Source organism: Silurus meridionalis, chromosome 14, assembly GCF_014805685.1.
Source record: "Silurus meridionalis isolate SWU-2019-XX chromosome 14, ASM1480568v1, whole genome shotgun sequence".
Lineage (NCBI taxonomy): Eukaryota > Metazoa > Chordata > Actinopteri > Siluriformes > Siluridae > Silurus > Silurus meridionalis.
In genome coordinates this window covers 22,607,935-22,634,129 of record NC_060897.1, presented here as the reverse complement: position 1 = coordinate 22,634,129, position 26,195 = coordinate 22,607,935, and the positions used below count along the sequence as shown (strand labels likewise).

At 40.3% G+C, this 26,195-nt stretch overlaps 1 protein-coding gene across 1 annotated transcript in view; it reads left to right on the top strand.

The window, feature by feature from the left end:
- The window catches only part of grin2aa (glutamate receptor, ionotropic, N-methyl D-aspartate 2A, a), a 104,885-nt gene that overhangs the window by 67,671 nt on the left and 11,019 nt on the right, over positions 1-26,195 (top strand). Inside the window, 5 exon segments of the mRNA XM_046866752.1 lie at positions 13,878-14,080; positions 20,112-20,283; positions 21,475-21,628; positions 21,952-22,077; positions 24,258-24,487. Coding sequence (XP_046722708.1) covers positions 13,878-14,080; positions 20,112-20,283; positions 21,475-21,628; positions 21,952-22,077; positions 24,258-24,487 — 885 coding nt within the window.

Sequence of the window (26,195 nt, the reverse complement as noted above, 5' to 3'; positions counted from 1 at the left end):
TGGTGCTCCCTGTGACTTTGCGTGCAGCCTTGTGCTGCCATTTTTTGTTACAAAAACTAGTCTCCAATTAATTCTGATAACACCATTAGGATGATTGTGAATGCTGACTAAAAAAACAAAAATCTTCAAAAATATAGTGGAACATCTTTCCAGAAGAGTTGAGAGCGAATGGGGACTTCATCTAAATGGGATGTTCAAATAGAAGCCAATCTTGTGGTCACGTGTCCATCAGCTTGCCAAATTACTGAGAAACGTTGATTATAAGCAAGTAGTTATGTGTGAGGTTTGAATACAGGTTTGTACCACATTACAGTACAAATCTCCAGGACGGAAATTATTTCACTCTAACACACAAAAATGCTATAAACCCAAACAGGCCACCCCTCCGTTATTCGTTTTACGACCTCCCACTTGGCAGCCCCTTAATTACACATCACCCACACGTCATATACACAATCCATAATGCCTGAAAGCAATCCCCAGGTCGCTCCTGCACTCTCGACTTCACTTGAAGGCGTCTTTTAACCTGCACCCCCTCAAAGCCCTCGATCTGAAAATAGCCGTTAATCACAGCGCTCGAGACGGCTGGCGTGATTGCAGACTCCTGAACGCCGGCTAGATCCTGGACTTAATCAAAAATGGAGTTTGCTTTCGGAATTTTATTATTGACAATACCGCTGCGTGGAGACCCGCTGACCTGGACCCCCGCGAGCAGAAATAAATATTTATCTGTGCGTCCTCGGGCTGATCGAGGACTCGGCTCGGGATGACGAGGAGCTCCAGAGTCAAGAGGTGTGACAGCTGAGCAAATAGGCACAGACGTGTTTATTTATTTATTTATTTTTCATCTGTCCCTCTTATTTTTCTTACTGAGACACGTATAAACTTCGACAGATACACACACACACACACACACACACACACACACACACACAATCTGCACTAAAGATGGTGGAATGCCCCGAGGACTGGCTTGGAGTGGCCTATCAGTTGTTGTCGTTGTGAAATGGATCGGTCTGGCATCTCACTGGGTTGATGGCAGCCACTAGGAACCATGTGTCTCTGCCACCTGGACAAGTGCTGCATCTATGACATCCAACTGCTTTCCTACAGGCGAAACAGAGAGAGACAGACACACAGAGGCTCAATAATGTTTTTAAAGTGCCCTCATCATCCTGCCCTACTTATATCCAGTGCCATTGAAAATCAAACCTCGTGAACGCGGTTTAATCCACGGCGCTGCCGAATACTGCGTTCGGATTGGTCCAGGAGGTGATTAGATTTTTCCATCATAGCAACAAATCGGGGCATTAAAAGCATTTCTATCCAAACAGCTCAATTAGAAAAGTTTATAATTGCTTCGAATAAAGGGGTTTAAAATTTATTAAAGGATCAAGAAAAGCACATAAAACCAGTAAATAGAAAAGCAAATAAAACCAAGAAGTAGAAAAACAAACAAACAAAAAAAAAAAAAACAGGAAGTTGGAAAGCAAATAAAACAAGGAACAAAAAAGCAAATAAAACCAGAAAGTAGAAAATCTAATAAAACCAGGAAGTAAGAGAGCAAATAAAACCAGGAATAGAAAATCAAATAAAACAAGAATCACGAACAGCAAATAAAACAAGGAAGTAGGAGAGCAAATAAAACCAGGAAGCAGGAAAGCAAATAAAACAGGAAGTTAGAAGGCAAAAAAAAATAAAGAAAGAAAGCACTGTACCTGCTTGGAGTGGCCTATCAGTTATTTAGTCAGTGCCATTGCAAATCAAATCTTGTAACAGTCCTGGTGTTCAGTCCATGGCGCTGCCAAATGCTGCATTCTGATTGGTCCAGAGGTTCATTTTCTATCATAGCAACACTTCAGGACGAAAAAAAGTGACTATCCAAAAAGTTGGAATAGAAAATCTTGTGATTTGAAGGAAAGGGGTTAAAAAAGAATGAAAGGGAACCAGTAAAGTATGGAAGGAGTCTCCAGTGCATTCGAAAAATTTCTTACTAACAATATACAGTTTTTTTTTCTTTTCCTCCCAGAAAGAGTAAACAGCAACGAAGGAATCGTCGTCAAACACAATCCACCATGTACTTTAACTAAAAATAGATACACCATACAAAGATACAAAAATTGAAATCGTACACGAGGTGGAACACATCTCCGGGCTTGCTGTTTTAGGGAAATAACCACCGCAGAACATTTTTTTTGCGCCAAAATCTCTAAAGACGAACGAGTGCAGAGATAAAATGCTGAGAATTGGAAGTAATGAATACATTCGTCTGCGTGCGATAGAATATAAATACCCTGGCGAAAGGCCAGCTGTTGAACATACGAAGGAGAGGAGCCAAGTCCCGTATCACAGGACTGGAGGAGGCGGCGAGAAGAACGACAGAGCAATAAAGAGTGAGAGAGAGAGGGAGGGATATGATCGTACTGTATTTATTCTATTTTCATGTAAGGCTCTGTGGAAGTGCAAAACCCTGCAGGAGCACAAAAGCGAGATGTAAATAAATGGACGCGCTTGTTATGGATTAGCCGAGTTTAGCGGGTCGTGAGAGTTTCCACTCAAACTTTGGCTGAAACTTTGGTTTCGCTGTAAAAATAATTCTTTACACGCGTTTTTCTTAGAATGTAGAAAATGACAATTTATATCATGTTATGCACCTTAAGCATTCAAATAAATATGTCTACCTCTGAAACATTGGCAGGTTAGAGAAAGGAGAACCCTGGACCTCTGTAGGTAAAGGGTTCACGCCCCAGCATCGATTAGCATTAGCATTAAAGCTAATGAACATTTATTAACATTTAATGCACATTTTATCAAAATAATTCCTGTCATATTAGCTCATATTAACAAACTTATTAGCATTAGGAATGAGAAGGGGGTTAAGATCGTCTTTCAGGTCACCTCAAATATCCTGTCAGGTTAGCTCATTGGAGCTAGCTGGTTAGCCTTAAAAGTAAAGATTGTACACATTTTAAAAGTACAGCTTTTAATTTTGCTCATAAATCCTGTCAGGCTATCTCACTGTAGCTAGCTGACTAGCATTAACAAGAAAGATTGTAAACAATTTATAAACAATTAAGTTTTTTATTAATTTCACAAACAGTTTGAAAGTATGGCTTTACATTTTTCCCATAAATATGGTTAGGGTTCGCTCATTACAGCTAGCTGGCTAGTATTAGCTATAAAGTTTTAAAAATGTGTATTTAAAATTTTCCCAGAAATGTTGTAAGGGAAGCCATTTTTAGCTTTCTGGTGAGCATTTACATTGTAAAAAATAATTATTGTATACCTTGATAGCTAGCTGTCTTAGTGTAGCCTCTATAGAACCTTACAGTTTCATGAATGCTGTTAGGTCAGGTCCATCTAACTGATTGGACTGATTATTTAGTGTTAGCATGGACACCCTGGACATATTAGTGCTAACATTACTGTCAATTCAGCTTATTTTTAAAGTTGTTTTGGCATAAAAGTTTTTTCAGTAATTCTAAATATTAGCATATGTTAGCTAGTCTAGGTGAAGAGTTTCGTTCAAATTACATTTCTTAAACAGGTTTTCATAACAAAACCCAAATAGACTTTATTTGGGTTTGTATTAGCCGCAAACACTGACCCTCACTGATGCTACGATTGTTCTGTCACTAAATCACTTTTCTAAAAGCTAAAATGTCAAATCTATATTCCATTAAACCCTGGTATCTCTAACAGACGTAATGGATTGACAGCTGATCTCAGACTGATTTACTAAAGTACTAAATTATTTGATTTAAAGCCGCCGTTGCGTGAAGACTATTCTCTCAGGATGGTTAAGACGCAGCGCTAGAGTGACGCTCCCTGTGGTGTAATTATCGCATGTCAGCATGAGGTGTCCACCTCAGCAAATAAGCCGAGGACAGGGCTAAGCTGCCTACTGCAGGCGTGACGCAAAAAAACCCAAAAATTACATAAAACATATAAAAAAAATTCTCAGCATGGGTGAGTGAGCGAATAGGAGGATTAGTCACTAAAACAAGACATTTCCATGTGAGGAGGAGTGTTGGGAGGCAGCTGGGCCTGACAGAGCCAGCTCAATATACAATCTACAAATCTACAAATAATTTCCAAACAAATACATTATGGATATCTAATGGGTTACTAACGATTAGCATCGTTTGGCATAGTAAGTATTAGTAAGTTAATGCATTCACTAGAGCTAAAAAAAATATTTAGTAATTTGTAAATACATCACTCTTCTGGTAAGATGTTCCAGCAGATTTTGTGTAAAGATTTGTGTTCATTTAGCTTCAAAGGATGTTGATGTAGGTCAGGTGAAAAGGCCTGGGGTTCAGTCAGTGTTCCAATTCATCCCAAGATCTTTCAACCCATCCAATGTACAGCATATCTGGGTCCCCTAGTTTCAGCGAAGGGTAAAAAGTAAAGAGATGTATGTGCAATGTAATATATTTGTGCAAGTCCTTCCCCTGCCCCCATTCAGTTCTATTAACCTCTCTATACGTGATCTGTATCCCTGGACCTAGGCTGCATTGCAAATCGCTTGTTGTCCAAATCGGTTTGCCTCAAGGAATCCTCCGATAGGGTCAACCGTGTTCGTCTCTCCTTGGCTCCGAAGGGGCCATTTGATATTCCACTGTAAATCTGAGTATTGCTGATAGATTTTGATACAATTGTCAAACGCTGTAATGGAATGTCGTGGCTCTACAACTAATCCCTCTATCTCGCTGACCTTGCCAAGACCCGTTCCGAATTGGTCTTACTGCTACTTTGTCGACTACACTAGCACAAAATAAGCAGCTTTGTCACTTGCATTATTCTCCCTTTTTAACGACAAGCAAAGGAATAGCGAAGGCAGAGTGAACCGCTGTCACCTCGGAACACGGCAATCATTTTTCACTCCCGGTATTCCTCTTCAATTTGGCCTTGGTGCAAAAAAGTGACCCAAGTTTTCTGGCACTCTTTTGTTTCACTGCTCCCTTTGGTAATCGTTTAAAATGCAGAGTCGCTTGGTAGAACCCTGTCGAATTTTTTCAGGCTCTGAAATTTGGCCCGGTCCAAAATTGGCACAGAGCTTCTTTCTTTTGTTGCGCTCTTCATATCTTTCAGTCAGAGCTCATTATACAGTTAGAGCATCATTCGAGCTGCTTTCTAAAGGCTCATCAATGCAGTGCTATGCCACTTCCATTTATCTAGAAAGGGCGTGGCTTTGGGTTTCTGCTGTCTCCTTATTTCATTTGGCTCAGCCTGAAAAATTGGCCCGAGCGCTTTCAATTTGCTGCAGTCTTCATTTTGCTCAGTCAGGGTTCGTGTCGTGGCATCACTCAAGCTTTGTATGGCACCCTGTCACTCGCACTGTGGGGGTATACATCAGGAAGTACACGTTGTTTGGGTTGATTGTACTCCAATGTATGATTTCGGTTTACCCTGAAATTTGGCCTGGAATTCATTCGAGTCTCAAGTCGATAATCTTTCAAATGTTTAAGAAACTCTCCAGCCCTAGTTGGTTCAGTGATGAAATTTGGTGTCATATAGCAGGCTTCTTGATCATTAAATCTGATTCTTAGCAACTTGTCAATGTTTTTGTGGGTATGGAAATCAATCAAAGTGCATTTTTAAGGGGCCAATTCACCTTGTTTGGGCTGATTATTGTTTTTCTGTTCATTTGGCCCAAAATATTTATTTTGCCGAGCTTTTGGTAGGGTTCATTTAGATGATCAAGAATCTGTGGCATCACTCTGGGGCACCTTGCTGCTTGTATCGTGGGTATTCATATCCATTATCAATTAGATGGTGCATCTTGTTTAGTCAGATTATATTACTAGGAAGTAGAATAAGTAGAACAAGTCCCTTTACCTTCTGTATTCCTTTTTTAATGAGCCAGCCCCAGAATTTATTTTATTCCCCCCTTATAACTTTCAATCAGGGCTCATTAAAATGTTGCAGCATCCCTGGAGCTGCACCGTGGCATCTCGTGGGCGTTCGAATCCATTAGTAAACTCGTCTTGTTTGGGTCCAATTGACGCCGATCTGCACTTCTTTCTTTCCTTTTGCTTCTTCTTTCAAGATGTTTTGGTGCCGGTCGTGCTGTTCCATGGCACCTTGTCGATCGCATGGTGGGCGTTAAAAATGGACAGAAAGCTTGTCTGGATTGGGCCAATTACGCCTCAAGATGCAATAGAGGTATCACTTTAATTACGCACTTATGAATTCGTGGTCGGTTCGACCCAGACGTCAATATATTTTCCCGTTTCCGTCTCATCTTTCAGCCCGAGGTCTTTAAAAATGACGTGTGACTGCTGAAACCTTGTAGATGGCATGCCGTTGTGGTGTTTGAACTGATAACACAGATTTGTAGAAAAACTGATGCAGTGTTTCTCTTTAACTGGAAAAGCAGTCAGAGTTGTCCTCTTCCTTTCATATTTCTCAGTCAGGGGTCATTAGAATTTCATGTCATCACTCGAGCTGCTTGGTGACATCTTGTCGATAGCATGGTGGGCATTATAAACCTGAGAAGAAGCTTGTCTTTTTTGGCTTGATTTGATTCGAGACCGCTGCCGAACCAATGTTGTGATTTCCCGCTGGTGTATTCTGCTTCAATCTGTCCGACTTCAAAAACGATCCAATTTACACTGTAGTTTTTATTTTCAGCATTCTTTGTTTTTTTTAAGGTCGTGCCGTCGCTTGAGGTTCTCGGTGCCACTTTGTTGAAGGCATAGTGGACGTTTAAGCAGACCGAGAGAGTGAGCTTGTCAGGCTTGTACTGATTATACTCTAGGAAGCTGCAGGACCTTGATTTTTTTCCACTTAACCCAAAAGTCAATCTGAGCTCTCCTGTGGTTTTTTCCTTCACCTCTAAGTCAGGCCTTACTGGAATTCTATAGCCTCATTTGATGCTGCTCTGTAACGCCTCATTGATGGCAGGCTTCTTGAGAAAGCTTGTCTTGTTTGTCTTGATTATCCTTGAGGAAGCAAAACGCATCAATGATTTTGCTCCTCCAGCCCAAAAATGACCCGGAATACCCTGTAATTGTTTTCTTCTGTAATCCCTTCAGGACTGTTAAAATGTTTGTCAACTCTCTGCCACCTACGACTTTGCTCCCTGAGACAGCATGTAGAGTTGTTTTGCTTTTATTCCTTGACAGTTTGACTACCTTTCTGCCATACTCTTAACACCTTTCTGGACTGAAGTCAGCAGGACATTTGGCAGTTTAAAAGCTGGTTTTAAGCTCAGGACTGGATCAAAGACCTCATCCCTAGTTTCAAAACGCTGGTCCTGGTTCTGCATAGTGTGTGGAAACTATCTAAGTAATATCATGTTACGTTTTGTTTAAAGTTTTGTAATGATGGGAAGAAAGCTGCCTAATATATATATATATATATATATATATATATATATATATATATATATATATATATAAATATCTATTAATTCAGATGTTTCCACAGACTGGGGTGATGTAATTACCTTCCCACTGTGCTGCGAGTCATTGCACTGAGAGCATCATGAAAAATTCATGTTTATGTTTATACAGGTTTCCTTGAATGATGTCATCCCTTACATCCAAAAAATCGTTGCCTAGTCGCCACTTTGCAAAAATGATGGATGAAATGCACTGAGATTGAGCCACAGTTCTTGAGTAAGAAAGGAAACATGTGACTATAAATGCCAGCTTCTGATAAAAGTTGCAGAAACATTCAGGTTGCTTCGGGACTTCCTAATTGTAACACAGATGCCTTCATTACTTCATAAGCCCAAAATTGTTGTATCCACACCTCTGCTTTCTTGACTTTCTTTATATTCATTTTGCCATTATCTTGCCATGTTAAATCAACAGGAAGCCTCTTTTGTATGGTAAGGACATTGCTGCGATGGACATAGGACTCAGTTGACTGCAGATGGTATCAAAACGTTTTGAGACTAGCTCTGTATACAAGAAAGTACTTCATTTATCTACGTTTTCTCACCATCATCTTCAAAATAGTGTCCCAGCATTCCTGTGACTTCTGGAATGTGTCCTGGAAATCTTCTTTTCACGCTCAAGCGCCACTACAGTATCAAAACAACGAGCTTAGAGCTGAATCTTCATCTTCGGAAAGAGTCCATAGGAGTCAAATGTGGTGAATATGGTGGGTGCGGAAATGAGATCATGTGGATTGGTGTCCGACGATCATCATGCACAAGTAGCCGAATGGTTTCGATATTTTTGGGGGTTGAGCTCATTGAAGGTCTTCCTGATCTCTCGTCGTCTTCCAGTGATGTTGTCCCGTATGTCAAGTACATGGCGTGTCAAGTGTCTCTGAGGCAGATTTGCTCAGTTTCCCACAAAATTTCATGTTTGCTCTTTTTTCTTTTTTGCTGTTCATGATGAAATCGGACACTTGATAGCACACGTGGTCAGAACAGCACCAGTTAACGCAATTAGCTTTGAAATGTTTTGCTACCACCTTGTACAAGCAAGGTTTATTTTGATTATAGAAAGGTCAAGATAACTCGAGAGCACGGCGGTAATAAGAATGGCCCCGGGATTGGATTTTCTGGTTCATTCTCTTACGGAATTGCGAGATCGTCAAACCATCAAACATAATTCCTTATGTAAATGCTCTTTGCAATGCTAAAGAGGTGTAAATTACAACACAGAACTCTGAAGCTCGGCCCGTGGATTGAGACGCCGCGGCCAAAATGTAACAAAAGCTAATACCGATTACTAAACCGGGCTCCATGAGCACAGCAATAAAGAATACTAATTTGGTGGCATACACAGGATGCAGAAACACACAATACAAGTCCAGAAGCACTAATAGAGGCAGTCGATATTAGAATAATAGCTTCTCCCACAGTGCGCTGTGAGGCGGCTCGGTATCGACTCCTATGGCTCTCGTTTTAATAAGGAAAAAGCCATATAATAGATGCAGTCTTCTGGGACCGGATCGATATGGACTCTATGAATTTATGAGCGCTCGCTCTCCACATGCTGTCCAGGGGCGTGCGTGTAGACTACAGCAGAAAAAAGAAATATTCCTGTTACACGGACTGTTGCATGTCATCAAAACAAGACAACAGGCAGTAATACATGTAGTTAGGTGACATGTACACGGACATCTCATACCCTTGCAAAAAAATTCATCTTGTCTTTAAATCTTTTTTGTTTTGGTTAATAAACTGTATATGGTACACTCTGTTTTTTCACCTTCAGTAGAGTTCCTTTTTTTCTTTCAACATTGTACTTTAATAGTAATGCCATCCGGACTATTGAATTTTGTGGTTATATTTTTTATATTTTGAATATCCTTGATTTTTTCGATTATTCAAAGTAGCTCCATTTCACTTTGATGACAGTTTGATTCACAAGGTTGCCACCTATAAAGGTTTTTCCTGAGTAGTTCCTAGAGGTGTTGAGTACTTGTTTGCTGCTTTTCCTCTGGTCCAACTCAGCCCAAACCATTTTAACAGGATTTCGATGGGGTGATTGTGGAGGCCAGGTGATCTGATGCAGCACTGTCCTTGATGAACAATTACCTTTCACATAACTTTATAACTGTGTTTGGGGTCATTGTCCTGTTGGAAAATAAATTATTATACATTTTGATGACACAGCTGTGAATTGAAAGCCGTTCTAGGTGACTGCTTCATGAGTGCATTCAAAGCTAACTGTGGCTACTTGGTGCTGTCAAAAATATCAAATATATTCTGGGTCCCCTTTGTGGAAAACAAAGAAAGACATGTCTGCCAACCTTTTTGCTAATAAAAATGTTAATTAAATAATCCATCACCCATCACACAAACTTTGACTGTAAAAATTTCCGCGTCTCTGTTCATTAAGTTGCTGTTTCTGAGTGTTTGCTTTCTGATCCATGCTCACAGTGAGTATAATGTTATTGTCAGACGATCCCTGAAAAGTGTCTAAAGGATAAATGATCTGCTACATCTATTAGCCTCGTCTAAGCGGAGTCATTACTCTGGAGCATGCTGCTGTTTGTGTAGAATGTACACCCGAACTCTCGGCAATCCTGCAGACTCGACGAATTCACAAGCTCGGAGCACACGCTTAGACTTCTCGCTCTTACACTGTCATTAATTATCTGTCTTGAACAAACCTGGAAGCGAAGCATTTATCTTATCTGCGAACAGACCTCTTAGATTAGCTTTCTGCTGTTCATATTAAGCAAAGATGCAGATTTCTAATCTGTTCCTTTTTATCTGTAGTGGCACCGAGTTGCTGAAGATAAAACCCCCCCTGCTGTCTCCTGGGGCCCGGAGGTGGAGACGATAATGACCCCTGGGCCTGTCAGTCATCTGCAATTCATCCGGTTCGGTGCAGGAAATTTGTATTAGCGTGGAATCTCATTGTGCCGCTCGGGCTAACAATTAACAAAAAGTTAACAATTCAAATGCTAAATCGGTGTCTCAGCGCTGGATGTGCAAATAACTCAGGGACTCAACGAACTCGTGTTCTCTTATTTCTGACTGTACAGACCCATTGTACAGCATTGTAGCCTGTGTGAAGGAATAAATTAGTTTGTCCATATTTACATCACTCCACATTCAGACCTCGTTATAAGCTCCAAAAACTACTAGGAAAATGTTCCACTAGATGTTTGTGGAGATTTGTGTTCATTGAGCTTCAAGGGTGTTTGTAAAGTCAGGCAGTGATGTAGGCGAGGTGAGGAGGCCTGGGGTGCAGTCAGCATTCACATTTATCCACAGATGATTAATAGAGCCCTATAGAAGGAGATTTTCCACTCCAACACATGTAAATCATATCTTCATGGAGCTATTTACCTACCCATTCAGCCATCTATCCATCCTACAGTACCTAGCTACCTACCTGTATCCATCCGTCCATACATGCATTCATTTTTTAACATCCTATTCCACATTTAGTCCCTGTTTCCTGTTATAAAGACCTCCACTCTTCTTGGTGGAACACTCCTAATGTTTTGTGGAGATTCATCGAGATTCATTAAGCCACAAGGGTGTTAGTGAAGTCATGTATTGGGGTGGATGAGGTGAGGAGGCCTGGAGAGCAGTCAGATTTCACAATTATCTCAAAAGTGTTCAGTAAGGTTGGAGCTCAATAGCAGGAGATCTTCCACTATAACCTGTGTAAAGCAGATCTTCACGAACCTGGTTTAACGTCTATAAACTGACGGAATATAATTCCCAGACTTCTTCCTGGACCGTTATGAGAAATGTTTTGGATATGCGGTGAAGCTCACGTGCGAGTCCTTTGGAATGGAAGACGCATAACTTTCTATTATTAAATTTTAATAAGACGGAGATTTTGCTCAACGGCCTAAAAACCAGTACACAGAAGCTCCAGCATTTCAACCTGCATTTAGAAGGATGTTCTTTAACTACTAGTTTCACTGTAAAACACCTGGGACTTATTTTAGACACCAACTTTAAAATCACCTACATTACAAAAACAGCCTTCTGCCACCTTAGAAATATTGCTAAGTTAAGGAACATGTTGTCTAAATTTGATGCAGAGAAGCTCGTCCATGTGTTCATGACCTCCAGAATAGACTATTGTAATGCATTACCAGCTGGATGTCCTGCATCATTATTAAACAAGCTACAGTTTGTCCAGAATGCAGCAGTCAGAGTTCTCACAAGGTCGAGAAAATATCACCATATAACCCCAATCTTCTCATCCTACACTGGCTTCCTGTTAAGATTCAAATCTACTACAAACTACTGCTACTTACCTTCAAAACACTAAATGGTTTATCTCCATGTATCTCTCCGGTCTTTTCACACGCTACAATCCATTGTGCTGCTTTAGATCTCAAAACTCCAGACTTAATATCATGAACAGCAACTACGCTAATTCCTTTCCACTGCTTCTCTCTCTCTCTCCCTATCCCGAGGCATCCTGAAGTTGCTCCAGCTCCAGTCACGTCCCACCTCATGAAGATTGTGGACCTTTAAAGAAGTAGATGCTCACAAACATCCCGAACCATCTAGAGACGTACCAGCACCATTTGGATCCCACTTCATGTGGAGTTTGTACACTGGACCTCTTTGAGTGTTTAAAGGCTCTGACATGGAGAAGCTGGTGTTGGATCTGTGATGATCTCAAATGTTGAGCTATTTTATGAGTTCCTTAGTAGCTCCTCATTCCATAACATCAAATGACTGTAAAAGACTGTAGAAAGAACATCACTCATAATCACACACTCCAGTACTCATGTTAGTTCTCACTCTCCAGTGTTCTGTAGTGTTTAAAGACTATAATCCCACTCTTGATGTCACCCAGATGAGGATGAGGTTCTGCTTTTGAGTCTGGTTCCTCTCATGGTTTATTCCTCATAACATCTAAGGGAGTGTATCCTTCACCACAGTCCCCAGGCTTCATCATCAGGGATAAACACACATCATTCACTTTAATTCTTATGTTCTGTAAAGCTGCTTTAAAACAATGTCCGCTGTGAAAAGCGCAATAGCAATAATCTTGACTTGACTGCTGTGAATTCAAACCTTCCGCTTAACTCGATTCTCCTAATGAGCTCGTGCCATTCAGACCAGCACGTTATTACTCGGAGTTCAGAAGGCGGCATTTGATCTTTATCGCTCTGATCTTTTTTTTTCTGTCTTCATGCCACCGTTAATCTCCCGGCGTAGCGTAGCGTAGCGGCCTCCTGACTCCTGCTTTTCAGTGAAGTGGAAAAGTTTAGAGCCAGCTGTTTACCTGACGCACACGCCTATAAAAGTCGGCATGAGATTTCTGTTGGTGTGTGTGTGTGTGTGTGTGTGTGTGTGTGTGTGTGTGTGTGTGTGTTTGTTTCTTTATTGTATCTTTTATGTATATGGAGAGAGCATTTTATGACGTGGAACACAACAAAGAGCCTCAGAGGAGGAATAGATCCAGAAAAAACTAATACTTCTCTGGAATGAAGAGTAATTCAGGAGGAAATGTGCTATTAGGATGAAAAGAGGGAGAGACAGAGAGAAACAGAGAGAGAGAGAGAGAGAGAGAGAGAGAGAGAGAGAGAGAGAGAGAGACTGGCACTGATCTCTGAAACACGTTCATGTTAGTGCTGTGTGAAGTGAAAAATAAAAAGCTTTTCAGTGCACGGCCGCTCGGGCTTGTGCTCTCTTAATAGCTCGAGACATTAAAGGTAATGTGTGTGTGTGTGTGTGTGTGTGTGTGTGTGTGTGTGTGTGTGTGTGTGTGTGTGTGTGTGTGTGTGTGTGTGTGTGTGTGTTCTATGCAGTCCCCGTGAAGTTTTCAAGGGCACCCGAGCCTCACAGAGACACTTTTTACTCAAATCTAAAGTCAGCCCGATCGCATGAGTGCACTCGAATGAAAAAAGAAAAAGAAAAAAGAAACAAGAGAAAAGAGAGAAAAAGAAAGTGTGAGAAGCAGAAGGAAAAGAGAGAGAGAGAGAGATAGACAGAACACGAGCATGGTGTGCACTTTGAGGCTAGTTAGATTAAGAATTGATGTTTGTGTACTCTGAATAAAATTACTCAGCTCAGCTTCAACGTGCTCCTGATGTTCTGGAATGTTCTGCATGAACGTCAGGATCAAAACCATTAGTTGATGGTTCTCACAATCATTTTTTATATCACTCTCTTCTTCTTTTAACTCTTTTTGTAAAACTTTTAAGTCCCCTTTTGCTATTATCAAATAATAAAATACATCTCTCTCTCTCTTTCTCTTTGTCTATTGGTCTGTCTGTCTCTGATTGTCTCTCTCTCTCTCTCTCTCTGTCCATCTATGTATGCTTGTCTGTTTGTTTCTCTCTAAGGGTGTCTGTCAGTCTGTCTGTCTGTCTGTCTGTCTGTCTGTCTGTCTGTCTGTCTGTCTGTTCAAATGTTGTTTGATATTTTATGTGTATGTATTATTTGGGGTATTGATTGATATAGTGTTTGTATGCTACAGATGGGTAAATGGGAGAACCGCAGTCTGACTCTGAAGTTCCCGGTGTGGCCGCGCTTCAACTCGTTCGGCGACGCGGAGACGGACGATAATCACCTGAGCATCGTGACCTTAGAGGAGAAGCCCTTCGTGATCGTGGAGAATGTGGAGCGTCTGACGGGAACCTGCATGCGGAACTCGGTTCCCTGCCGCAAGCACATCAAAGAGTGAGTCTCGTCTGTCTCGCTTTTATTGATTTATTTATAAATGTATGTATTTATGTGCTTGTTTATTTATTCTGGCTTTTAGCTAAGTGTTTCCCGTGTCGTATCGTTATGCACATTGGAAATGGTTTTACGATCTGGAAAAAAAAAGAAGCTCTGGGTCGTTTTTCATCCCTTCAGGACGGCTTGTTAGAAGGGTTTTATAGGCATGTCACGCCGGCTTCGCTGCCTCTCCGGTGCAAGTCTGCTGCCCTCAGCAACTTCCTTGCTGACTTTGTCTGGAAATCGCACTTCAGCTTTATGAGCAAATTACAGGTCAGACGATCAAAGCATGGCGTTCTGACATCCTGCTGGCAAAGTGTAATTACTGACCCAACAGCCCACATCTACACAGCCGTGAACACACCTCACTTCGACTGGTGGTGGTGGTGATGATCTAAAGGCTTATAAAAAGTCACGGCTTTTCCCCTGACACTGGAGACTCTTTCCTTTTTACCACGGAAATCATAACGAACCCACACAATTTTTCCAATACTGCTTTGGTAGGAAATGCATTCGCACAATCAGAACACGAAACGGCGATCATGTGATGCGAATCCGTATCAGGCAGGATTGCTCGTGAGCTAACCAACACGATGTTGGATTTCAGCCCGTAAACTCTGTGCTGCTTTCCTCCTACGACAGCGTCGACGAAGAAGAAAAAGAGAGGAGGAGGATGAAGAAGAGGAGGAGGAAGAAAAGCTCAGTAATGCGTGCTGCCACAAGAACTCGCTCTCTCCCTCCTATCTCCTCTCCGGCACTATCTAATAGCTCTTCTCTCTCCTGCCTTATCACAGAAATGACTTCACTGTCGAGCCGTGTAGGAGAAACCCAGCCAGATACGGAGCACCACAGTTCACATCGTGCTCTGCTCTCATTCATCCTGGACCACTGCAGCATGGTTTTGGGAAATCCAGGACCAGGAACATGAATTATGGAGGCATTTAAATGAACTCATAAACACTATTTATTACTGTTACTGCCAAGTATTTCTGCTGCTGAAATGGGAACGTTTTCGACACGAATCATCATGAACTCCAGGATAACTTACACTACAGGTCATTGTATCCCCAAGGTCAGTGTGAATACTGAGTTGTGATTGGATGGAAGTTCAGAGTGTTGAACACGCCGGTTGTTTGCGTTCGTCAGTTGAATCAAAACGAATTAACTGCTTATAAACACCTGTCACTATAGTAACATCAGTGCATGTTCCAGTTCTTTTACACATGTCCACAATAATAGCTTTTCGTTTAAAAAACATCTATTTTTCTCTTTTCGTTTTTTGGTCCACACCGAGACGACATTGTCAAACAACAGAATCTTTTTAAAACCGTTCTCCCAAGTGTATTAATTTGAAAACGTGGTTTTCACGTCACAGCAAAGGGTTTTTCGAAAACACATTTATAGTCATTGGCGCGACGTGTTAAAGAGCCGGAAAGTAAATAAACGGCAGGCGGAAATGACCACAGTTGTTTATCCGCAGTAAAGGTTCAGACGTTTTAGTGTGGATAGGCAATTTTTGGGAATCCATTAAAAACGAAAGTTTGAAAAAGTTTGAAAACGACAGAGGTTTTAGAAAACGATGATGCGTTTTTAGTCACGTGACACAGTCAACCTTCAACCAAGATGGTGGAAGAATTCCAAAGCTAAGAAACATGAATCGTTATTTTGTTCCACTCAGTCAGTTTTTCATTGCAAACATAGACGGCAGCTCGAACTCGTCAAAATGCTTGGAGGTGCCCATGGTCTAAGGTGATAATCCACGGCTAGGTGTAAAGCTTTACACCATTTTACGTTCTCCACTTCACCTCAGACTTCACATAGGAAATAATAAGTTAAACATGCTCCTGAAGTCCAAATGACCACAGTTCTTTTCTCTGGATCTGCCTGATTCATTCTGATGGAGTTCTTTTTTAATTGGAGACCACTCTATGCAGCTAGAGATGGTTCCACCTGAACAACCTAAAGATCCATGAGCAACTCAAAAACTTTAAGGATGGATTTGGACTGGAATTAATATTCTGCTGCAGTGGTTCAGGACCACAGTTTGCATGGACAGCACCCATCACTGAACACCACCACAGTGATGATACTGTAATGAACGGATATTGGGTGATGAGGATGAGTTCTCTCTAAGTCTGGTTCCTCTCAAGGTTTCTCAAGTCTCAGAGGGTTTTTCTTTGCCACAGTCACCACATCATACCATGATGGTGGTTAGATTCCTGAAGCATCTTATTCTGAGCTCGGGTTTTATTCCTGCTGGTTGTGTGAGAACTTTTAATGGCACTATGGAGAACTTTTAGCTGTGAGATGAGATTTAAGCGAGCCACTCTCATATTGGAAAACTCTCGCACACATACAAATGACCTGTGACTCAGCGGTGTGAAGTGTCTCTGCCCAGTGATGTGTGCTTTCATAAGTTTTTAATTGGTTTGCTGCCGGGGGACACATACACACACACACACACACACACACACACACACACACACACACACACACCACAGGAGGAAGAATTGTACACTTTCACGTTCTTCTGCTTTTTGTTTTTTTCTAAATCAAAATAATGAAACCTTAGGTGAGGGAGGGAAAAAGAGCAGGGGGAATTCGCCTATTGCGTTACAGCACACAGCCTGGGGAAAAGATCGATGTTAAACTGGATTTCAGTGACGGTGCGTGTGTGTGTGTGTGTGTGTGTGTGTAAGGTTGTAGTGAGCGAAGATGAAGGCGTACAGCTGGATGTTTTCAGCACAATAACCCTCTCGCTCTCGCTGAAGCGAGTGAAAAGATTTCATCATCAGATGTTTAAAGTTCATCCCTCTTTCTCTCTCTTTCCGTCACGACGAATAGCAGAAGATCGTGTCGAGTTGCTGATTCACAGTTACAGGCTTCCCAGTTCGATTTCCATCTTGAGCTTGAGTTGCAGTCGGTGGAGTTTCTGATGTTCTCCACATATCTGATTTCCCCTGAGTTCTCTGGTTCCCTCAGGAACCTCCCAGAAACATCTCAACAGGGGTACTAATCAGTCTAATGCAACTCGGCGAGCGTTTTGATAAATGTGTGAATGAATAGATAAGTGTGTGTGGATGAGGGAATGTGTGTATGGGGGAGTGGATAAGTGAGTGTGTGGATGAGGAATGTGTGTATGAGTGAGTGGGTAAGTGAGTGTGTGGATGAGGGAATGTGTGTATGGGTGAGTGGATAAGTGAGTGTGTGGATGAGGGAATGTGTATGGGTGAGTGGGTGATTGAGTGTGTGGATGAGGGTATGTGTATGGGTGAGTGGATAAGTGAGTGTGTGGATGAGGGAATGTGTGTATGGGTGAGTGGATAAGGAGTGTGTGGATGAGGGAATGTGTGTATGAGTGAGTGGGTGAGTGAGTGTGTGGATGAGGGAATGTGTGTATGAGTGAGTGGGTAAGTGAGTGTGTGGATTAGGGAATGTGTGTATGAGTGAGTGGGTAAGTGAGTGTGTGGATTAGGGAATGTGTGTATGAGTGAGTGGGTAAGTGAGTGTGTGGATGAGGGAATGTGTGTATGAGCGAGTGGGTGAGTGAGTGTGTGGATGAGGGAATGTGTGTATGAGTGAGTGGGTGATTGAGTGTGTGGTTTAAGTTACAAGTTTATTTCTATTGCGCTTTTCAAAATGGACATTGTCTCAAAGCAGCTTTACAGAACATAAGAATGAAGGTGAATGATGATTGTTTATCCCTGATGATGAAGCCTGGAGTGACTGTGGCAAGAAAAAAAAACTCCTTTGGATAAATAAAGAAGAAACCTTGAGAGGAACCAGACTCAAAACTGGAACCCATCCTCATTTGGGTGACATCACGAGTGTGAATATAAATCTTAAAAACAATACAGAACACTGGAGAGTGAGAACTAACATGAGCACTGGAGTGTGTGATTATGAGTGATGTTCTTGCTACAGTCTTTTACAGTCATTTGACATTATAGAACAAGGAGCTACTGAGCAACTCATAAAATATCTCAACATTTGAGATCATCATAGATGCAACAGCTTCTTCATGCTAGAGCCTTTAAACACTAAAAAATGCGACACTCATGTTTGTGAGTTCGGCATCTACTTCTTTAAAGGTCCATAATCTTCATGAGGTGGGACGTGACTGGAGCTGGAGCAACCTCAGGATGCCTCAGAATGGGGAGAGAAAGAGAAGCAGTGGAGAGGAATTAGCGTAGCTGCTGTTCATGATCTCAACAGCACAAGTTGATTATGTGATGTGATCAGATGTTCTGGAGCACAAGGTTATGATGTGATGTGTGTTATGTGTAGAACTCGCTAAAAAGATACGTTTTTAATCTGCACTTAAACTGGGAGAGTGTGTCTGAGCCCCGAACACTGTCAGGAAGACTATTTCCAGAGTTTAGGAGCTAAATGTGAGAATGTTCTACCACCTTTAGTGGACTTTGCTAATCTAGGAACTACTAGAAGCCCAGAGTTTTGAGATCTAAAGGAGCACAATGGATTGTAGCATGTTAGAAGACTGGAGAGAAACATGGAGATAAACCATTTAGTGTTTTGTAGGTAAGAAGCAGTAGTTTGTAGTGGATTTGAATCTTAACAGGAAGCCAGTGTAGGATGAGAAGACTGGGGTTATATGATCATATTTTCTCGACCTTGTCAGAACTCTGACTGCTGCATTCTGGACAAACTGAAGCTTGTTTATTAATGATGCAGGACATCCACCTAGTAATACATTACAGTAGTCTATTCTGGAGGTCATGAACGCATCGACGAGCGTCTCTGCATCAGATATAAACAACATGTTTATTAGTTTAGCAACTTTGTGTTTATGAGTGTGTTTATGAGTGTGTTTATGAGTGTGTGAATGAGAGAATGTGTGTATAAGTGAGTGGATAAGTGAGTATGTGGCTGGCTGAGTGTGTGGATGAATGAATATGTGAATAAGGAAGTATTTGAAGGACTGTATGAATGAGTGAGTGTGTACATGGTAGTAAAACCTGGTGAGTGAGGTGTAGCAACGTGAGCAGTGTTAATAAGTGAACGTGTGCAGGTAGGACATGGTGAGGGAGGTGTGATCAAAGAGGTTTGGTCATTTGCAGAGGAGGGACATGGGGTATGTCAAAAGAAGAATGCTGAGGATGGAGGTAAAGAGGAAGGCTAAGGAGGAGGTTTATGGATGTGGTGAGGGAAGACATGCAGATGATTGGTTTGAAAGAGGCAGATGTAGAGGACAGGGTGATATGGAGACGAAAGATCCTAACAGGAACAGAATGTGTATGAAATGAATCCTTTGTTTATGAGAAAAAAATGAGAGATACGAGCGAGAGCATGTTTCTGCTTGGTCAAACCTTGGATTTGCTGTTGATGCCCCAAAACGAAGAATTTTTGGTGCTGGTTTTTGTCTTTTTAATGAAGACAACACATCTTATTTAGTGAGCGTTTTTTGAAGTGCACGTTGCTGCTTAATGGCTTCATTTATAATCTATATTATAATATGATCTATATTATATTTATAATATTTACTTATTAGTTATGTATTTATTACAAAAAGTAGCAGAAGAAATCTCCAAACATGGCACTTTTCTCCCAGAGGCTCTCTCCTGATGGCCTCCTGAGAGCCTCTCCAGAGGAAACCCTTCTGTTCCTCATAATTAAGAGATTTGCGGCTTGCCAGCAGCTCTTCGTCAAGCTTTAACGCACTGCACCTCCTGTAGGCTAATCCCGGCTCCCGGCGGCTTCTCCACGCTTGCCGGTCCTTCCCTCGTTTGCGCTTTTCACGTGATTCTGTCTACGCTAATCTTTATTACCCAGAACAAATGATGTGGAGGTGTTCGAGCAACACGTCATAATCCTTCTGCATCATCTGAAGAGCAATTTAAATTAGCACCAGGAAGTGCTTTAGGTGCGCATTAAAGACGGAAAATGATTAGCACGCGTCGCAGCTCGGAGGTTCTGAAAGAGGACTCCCTCTTTCTCTTTCTCTGTGGATAAACCGTATGTTGTAATTTTACAGCAATGCCACTGAAGGAGGAGGAACCTACATCAAAAAGTGCTGCAAGGGCTTCTGCATCGACATCCTCAAGAAGATCGCCAGAAACGTCAAATTCACCTATGACCTATATTTGGTGACCAACGGGAAGCACGGCAAGAAGATCAATAATGTCTGGAACGGTATGGTGGGAGAGGTGAGCAGACTTCACTCAGAAATAGTATTTTTATTTTTATAATAATTATTATTATTTTAAAAATAATATACATTTCTTTTTATTATTTTTTAGGACTTAATGTATATACTAAATTATTCAGTTTCTATGTTAATTACATTTTATTTTATTTTATTTTTTATACATTTTATATCAGAGCTAAGTTATGAGTGAGATGAACATTTTTTGCTGAGGAAAAAAAAAGTACAATTATGATTCACTGCATTATTCATATTGATATTGATATTTTTGGAGTTATATGTATGACTTAAATAATAAGCTTTGTTTATATTTTTAAATACAGAAACATAATTTATAATCAATCCTGCTTAAAAAAAAGTAAATAAATGAAATAATTAGTAAATAATTACCTTGAGTTTGTTTGTACTGAATTATATTTTGTTTTATGTAAAAAAAAATCTTCAGAAAGATAAAAAATATATATTATTTTCAATTTTGTTTTAAATCTTTAAAAAATATAAATTAAATTTTTTTTTATGTTGCTTTAACAACCAAAAGATTTTGAATTGATTTATTAAATTTGATGTGTTTTAACCTCACATTTATATTTGATTTAATTTAAGTTAAAAAAGTCAAACCTTTGCCACAAATTGTTGATGTTTAAAAATGAACCCTCGTTTCCTCTCAAATGAAAAAAAAAATTAAATAACTGCACAAAAAAATCTTATATTTAAACCAATATTTTATTGTAAAAAAATAAGTGAGCAGAAATATAAATATGAAATGATATGATCTACGCTTGCGATGGAAAAGTGCTAACTCGTATAGCAGCTAGCATAATACTAACGAGCTTATATTAACTAGCACAAAGCACTGCAGAGTGTGTAGGTGGTGTGTTAAAAGTGTATTAAATTATATATACATGTGTATATATATATATATATAAAACCACAGGAGGAGTAAAAATCTGATGAGGTGTTTGGATAAAGGGCGGTGAGTCGACTCAGGCGAGATTAGGAGCGGCGGTGTGATGTAATGTTTTATTCTAACAGCAAAGTGATCAGATCTCTGACTGCAGCCAGGCGCAAAATGAAGCTAAATGAAGTATAAGAGTGGTTTGGTGTAAGTGTGTGTGTGTGTGTGTGTGTGTGTGTGTGTGTTGGTCAGTGTGTAAAATGTGGAGGTTACAGTGGTTTTTGTTGTGCTCTGCAGGTGGTGAATAAGAAAGCCGTCATGGCCGTGGGCTCACTGACGATCAATGAGGAACGCTCGGAGGTCATCGATTTCTCTGTTCCCTTTGTGGAGACGGGGATTAGTGTGATGGTGTCCCGCAGCAACGGCACCGTCTCTCCCTCCGCTTTCCTGGGTCATTTTCAACACCGACACTTTCACTCCCCTCAACTTTATACAGCGTTCTATATACATATATATATATATATATATATATATATATATATATATATATATATATATATATATATATATATATATATATATATATTTATATATTCATGTATACGCATATGTACAGATATTATGCTGTTATTTTTGCACAGCTTTAAGGTGGTATTCTTTCTAATAAGAAGAAATGAATGCATAAAGGATGTTAATTTATTTCTATTCAGGAAAATCATCTTATAAACAATTTCGATACGCAAATCTTACGTTTCTCCTTCGTCTCTCCCTCAGAGCCCTTCAGTGCTTCCGTGTGGGTGATGATGTTTGTCATGCTGCTCCTGGTCACTGCCATGGCCGTGTTCATGTTCGAGTACATCAGTCCTCTGGGCTTTAACAGGAACCTGGCCCAGGGCAAAGGTACGCTAACTTCCTGTTCCTGTGACTGCTCTTTCCTCTGGAGTCCTAAAGGTCACAGAAACCTGCACACTTATAAACTACTGCATGTTCCTCAAGGAAAGAAGGAAAGCTTTTGGTCAAAAGCCTGACATTTCAATCTTTAAAAATAAGAGTTAACATTTATGCTATTTATAAAGAATTTTTTTATGAGCATACACGTCAGCCAATCAGAAACGAGCCTTCTAATGGATTTTCCATTAAGGTATAGCATTTTCCATACAATAATGAGATTTTTAAAGGCTGCTTTCTGGTTGTCTTCACTCCGTCTCTCTGCTGTATGTACACTGTATGGCCAAAAGTTTGTGGACACCAGATTGTAAACCTGGTATTTGCTTCTTTCTGAACATCATTCCACATTCAGTTTCCATTCACTCATAATAATCTCCACTCTTCTGGGAAGATCTTCCCTAGACCTTGAGGAGATTTATGTGAGATTCATTCAGCCACCAGGGTGTCAGTAAGGTCAGGTACTGATGTAGGTGAGGTGAAAAGGTTTGAGGTGCAAAGAGCATTTACATACATCCCAAAAAGTGTTCAATAGGAATTCAAGTGAAGGAACATTTTTGAGTTAAGAACCACTGGAATAACTGGAAAATCTCAATACTTTTGGCCATGTAATGTTTGTGCATATTTCTGGCAGAAAGCTTCAGAATCTCTACCAGCCTCAGAAACCAGTAAATTCATAGAATAAAAGGTTTCCTGTAAGGATTATAGAGAGACAGAACTCACTCCTGAGAGCCATGTTCACCCCTGGGCAGGGGCTTAGACAAATAAAAATGCCCTCAATTTTTTTATATCGTAGAAAAGCCATTTTTATAAAAATAAAACATGTTGTTGCTACAATAAACTAGTCATTTTCTACAACTTAAATGGTGCTAACCAATTTGTCCAAAACCCAAAAAAGCTGGTTCTGGCTTGACGTCACGTTTAATTAAATTTTTTAACAGATTAGCATTTGTTTGCTCTTTTGTAGGAAAGTCTGAACAAACAACTCCACAACATGCAGGGTTTCCTTTCCAGAAGGTCGAGCTCTTTTATACAAATTAAAATCCATACCTAGCCAAAAAAGCAGCTGAGCTCAGGTCCTGCAGTGTAATGTAAAGTTGTATATCACAGGCCGTGTGCTTGATGTGTTCTTGTGCCAGGGCAAGATATTGATCCACTTCGATTCTACTACGGATAATATATTTCAGTTGAATTCCTCCTCCGGGTTTCCGCCCACACTTACATTGAGGATGATGGGCCAAGAACAAAATAACTCAAACCCCACTTCAACCACATTCTCCCTCCCTTCCTCGCTCCCTTTCTCCATCCCTCCCTCCATTAATCTTCTAACACTTTAACACTTTTTACCAAAGAAAATTAAACCAATAGCTAAGGTTGCAACACGTCCCACTGCATTCGACAGCAAATTTGCTTCGACTTTCACCTGAATATATAAATGAATCGTTTCTACCATGGCGCTGTCCAGTTCTGAAATCTGATTTGCCAGATTACTGTTGTTTAAGAATGGCTCTGATAGAAAAGTTCATGACTTGTTCTAATACCTTATCGTTAACAAAAATCCATTCAGATAATGTGTCCAGTCAGTAGTGTAAGGAGTCTCCAGTGACAATTAAATAAAGTAAAATAAGCGAGAGCAGGAGCTTTACAGAGAAAAAATATAACTATATAGAATTGTGTGGTGTAAAGACCATGGAGCTCTTTTTAATTAACCATTTTTATCGCCGCAGTAACTGCAACTCGTCCCTGCTTAATTAAATCAACACCATCTGAATTGCTTATTTTCCTGTAACAGCATGATCTGAGAGAGTGTATTATCGCTAACATGTTTCTAACAACACTCAGCAGCATTTTTATTATTAATTCTTAGTTTCAGTAAATAACCCTGAACATTAGTGGCAATTAAAATTATCCCTGAGGATAAATTAAATCCATATATTCCACCCCGCATTTCATCCACCTGATAACTTCTGCAAATGCTGAATATGCATCTTTACCCCCCCAGGGTAGCGTTATTACAGAGCAACTTCCTGTGACCCAGATTAAAAAACATCAGTTTTATGTAAAAGAAAATGTACATTAGAGGATTGTTTTAACATAACTGAGTTGGAGTTCAATTTGGGTGTGTGGTGTTTCAGACCCTCACGGACCTTCATTCACCATGGGCAAGGCCGTGTGGCTGCTCTGGGGTCTGGTCTTCAACAACTCCGTCCCGGTGCAGAACCCCAAAGGCACCACCAGCAAGTTCATCGTGTCCGTGTGGGCCTTCTTCGCTGTCATCTTTCTGGCCAGCTACACTGCCAACCTGGCCGCCTTCATGATCCAGGAGGAGTTTGTGGACCAGGTGACTGGTCTCAGTGACAATAAGGTGAGAATTTACTTTACCTGGAGCAGGGGGTTTCAGATCTTCATACCCGAGCTGACTAATTAACTTGAGTAAGAGTCAACACAATGATTGTGTTTTCAATCAATGATTGTTTGCTCTTTATATAAGCCATATATTACATATACAGTACATTTATGGCATTTAGCAGATGCATTTATCCAGAGTGACCAGTAGGTAGCACTAGTGAGTATAAAAAAAACTTTTTATGGATATGATCAACAAAATAGTGTTATAATTTAATAGAAATTGGCGTGTCCTTTACACAAAGTGAAGCTGAGTTCATGCCAATTTGAAGAAAGTGGTCACATATATGATGATTGATATGTGTAAAGATTACTAAATCAGACATGAGTGTTTAGTGGATTAAGCTATGAACACAGCAACACACAATTGTATGGCAGTCACATGTTTTACCGGGATTACATCATCTAGTGTAGTGTGATCTAGTGATCTCAAGGTTCACCTGCACCTCTGTCCTCAGGTAGGATGCTGAGCAGTGTGATGATGTGACATCACGAATTCCTGCTATCATTATTTCCATGTAAAAAATGGTTCTTTGGGAGGATTTAAAACTGAGATTTAGGTCGAGGATGGGATTGGCTGTGTCTGCTGTCTCGCTGCAGAAATATTGGTGCCTCCTGTGTACACTTTCGGCAACCGTTATTTAGGTCGGACCTCCAAATGGAAACTTGTCTTTTCTGCAATTGACTTCCTCTGTTTATCTGAATTAGATGCATCTCATTATAGTTTTTCTTTATAAAATTGATTAAAAAGTAGTCTAACTGTATATTTAAATAGGATTTAATGCACTCAAAGGACTGTGAGTACATGTACTTTACACTTTAAGCATTGACTACCAAGTACAGCATACACAGAGCTATGTGAATGATGAGGCAGCAGCTACAGCATCTCTCCAGGCGTTCTCCAGACATCAATATGCTATATGTGTATATATGTATATGCTATATATCCTGCTGAAATTTTCACACAGAGCTCACAATACATGCAAATGAAACACCGCGAAGGATTTATTTTATCTTCTAAAATAAATATCTGTTTTCTTCTCTGCTGGGTGTGTAAGTAGGGCATTAATAAATGATTTAAAGGAAAGATATTTAAATACAAAATCCTCTACTTACCCTACTAATTGTTTTAAACCTTTAAGGATTTATAGCAATCCATCCATCCATCCATCCTCTCCATCCATCCATTGATCCATACACAAACCAATCCAATTATCTATTCCTCTATCTATTCATCCATCCATCCATCCATCCATCCATCCATCCATCCATCCATCCATCCATCCATCTATCCATCCATCCATCCATTCATCAATTTACCAATTCCATTCATTCTACCTAGATACTTTCCTGCCTAACCATCCGTCCATCCATCCATCCATCCATCCATCCAATCATCCATCCATCCAATCATCCATCCATCCATATATCCATCCATCTATCCATCCATTCAACCATTCATCCATTCATCCAACCAACCATCCATCAATTTACCGATTCCATTCATTCTACCTAGATACTTTCCTGCCTAACATCCATCCATTCATCCATCCATCCATTCATCCATTCATCCATTCATCCATCCATCCATCCATCCATCCATCCATCCATCTCTTAACCTATTAGTCCATTATATGGTTGTAATAATATTGTATTGGATTTAATGG